The 314-nt window shown below is 31.8% G+C and overlaps 2 protein-coding genes across 2 annotated transcripts in view; one reads left to right on the plus strand and one right to left on the minus strand.

Annotated features, from left to right (window-relative positions):
* Positions 1-314, minus strand: part of LOC119594253 (protein embryonic gonad-like) — a 25,099-nt gene that overhangs the window by 24,393 nt on the left and 392 nt on the right. The gene's annotated exons all lie outside the window — the stretch shown is intronic.
* The window catches only part of LOC119594254 (basic salivary proline-rich protein 1-like), a 9,262-nt gene continuing 9,098 nt past the window's right edge, over positions 151-314 (plus strand). The window contains exon 1 of the mRNA XM_037943323.1: positions 151-176. Coding sequence (XP_037799251.1) covers positions 151-176 — 26 coding nt within the window. The remainder of the gene's footprint in view (positions 177-314) is intronic.

The raw sequence follows: 314 nt of genomic DNA on the forward strand, positions 1-314 counted from the left end.
AGTAAGACTGCGGCCACGCCTTACATCCCTGTTGAAATCTGCTGTCATGAGAATTAGCATACTTGAATTATTTTTAAAAGGAATACACATTGATGAGCATTAATGAAAAATACTGATATTTTATGAATCGTGAATAATTACTACGGATGCATGAATAACAATGAACGTTTAGGAAAGTGAGCATAATCAAAAACGATTCAGAATTAGGTTATGATCACTCTCTACAGCCTCGTTAAAATCACCAGCAATAAAAGAAATCCGATTAATATTTCCGAAATAAAGGAAAAGTCTTATAAATTTCGAGTTATAGATTA

Source organism: Penaeus monodon, chromosome 33 (genome assembly GCF_015228065.2).
Source record: "Penaeus monodon isolate SGIC_2016 chromosome 33, NSTDA_Pmon_1, whole genome shotgun sequence".
Taxonomy (NCBI): Eukaryota; Metazoa; Arthropoda; class Malacostraca; order Decapoda; family Penaeidae; genus Penaeus; species Penaeus monodon.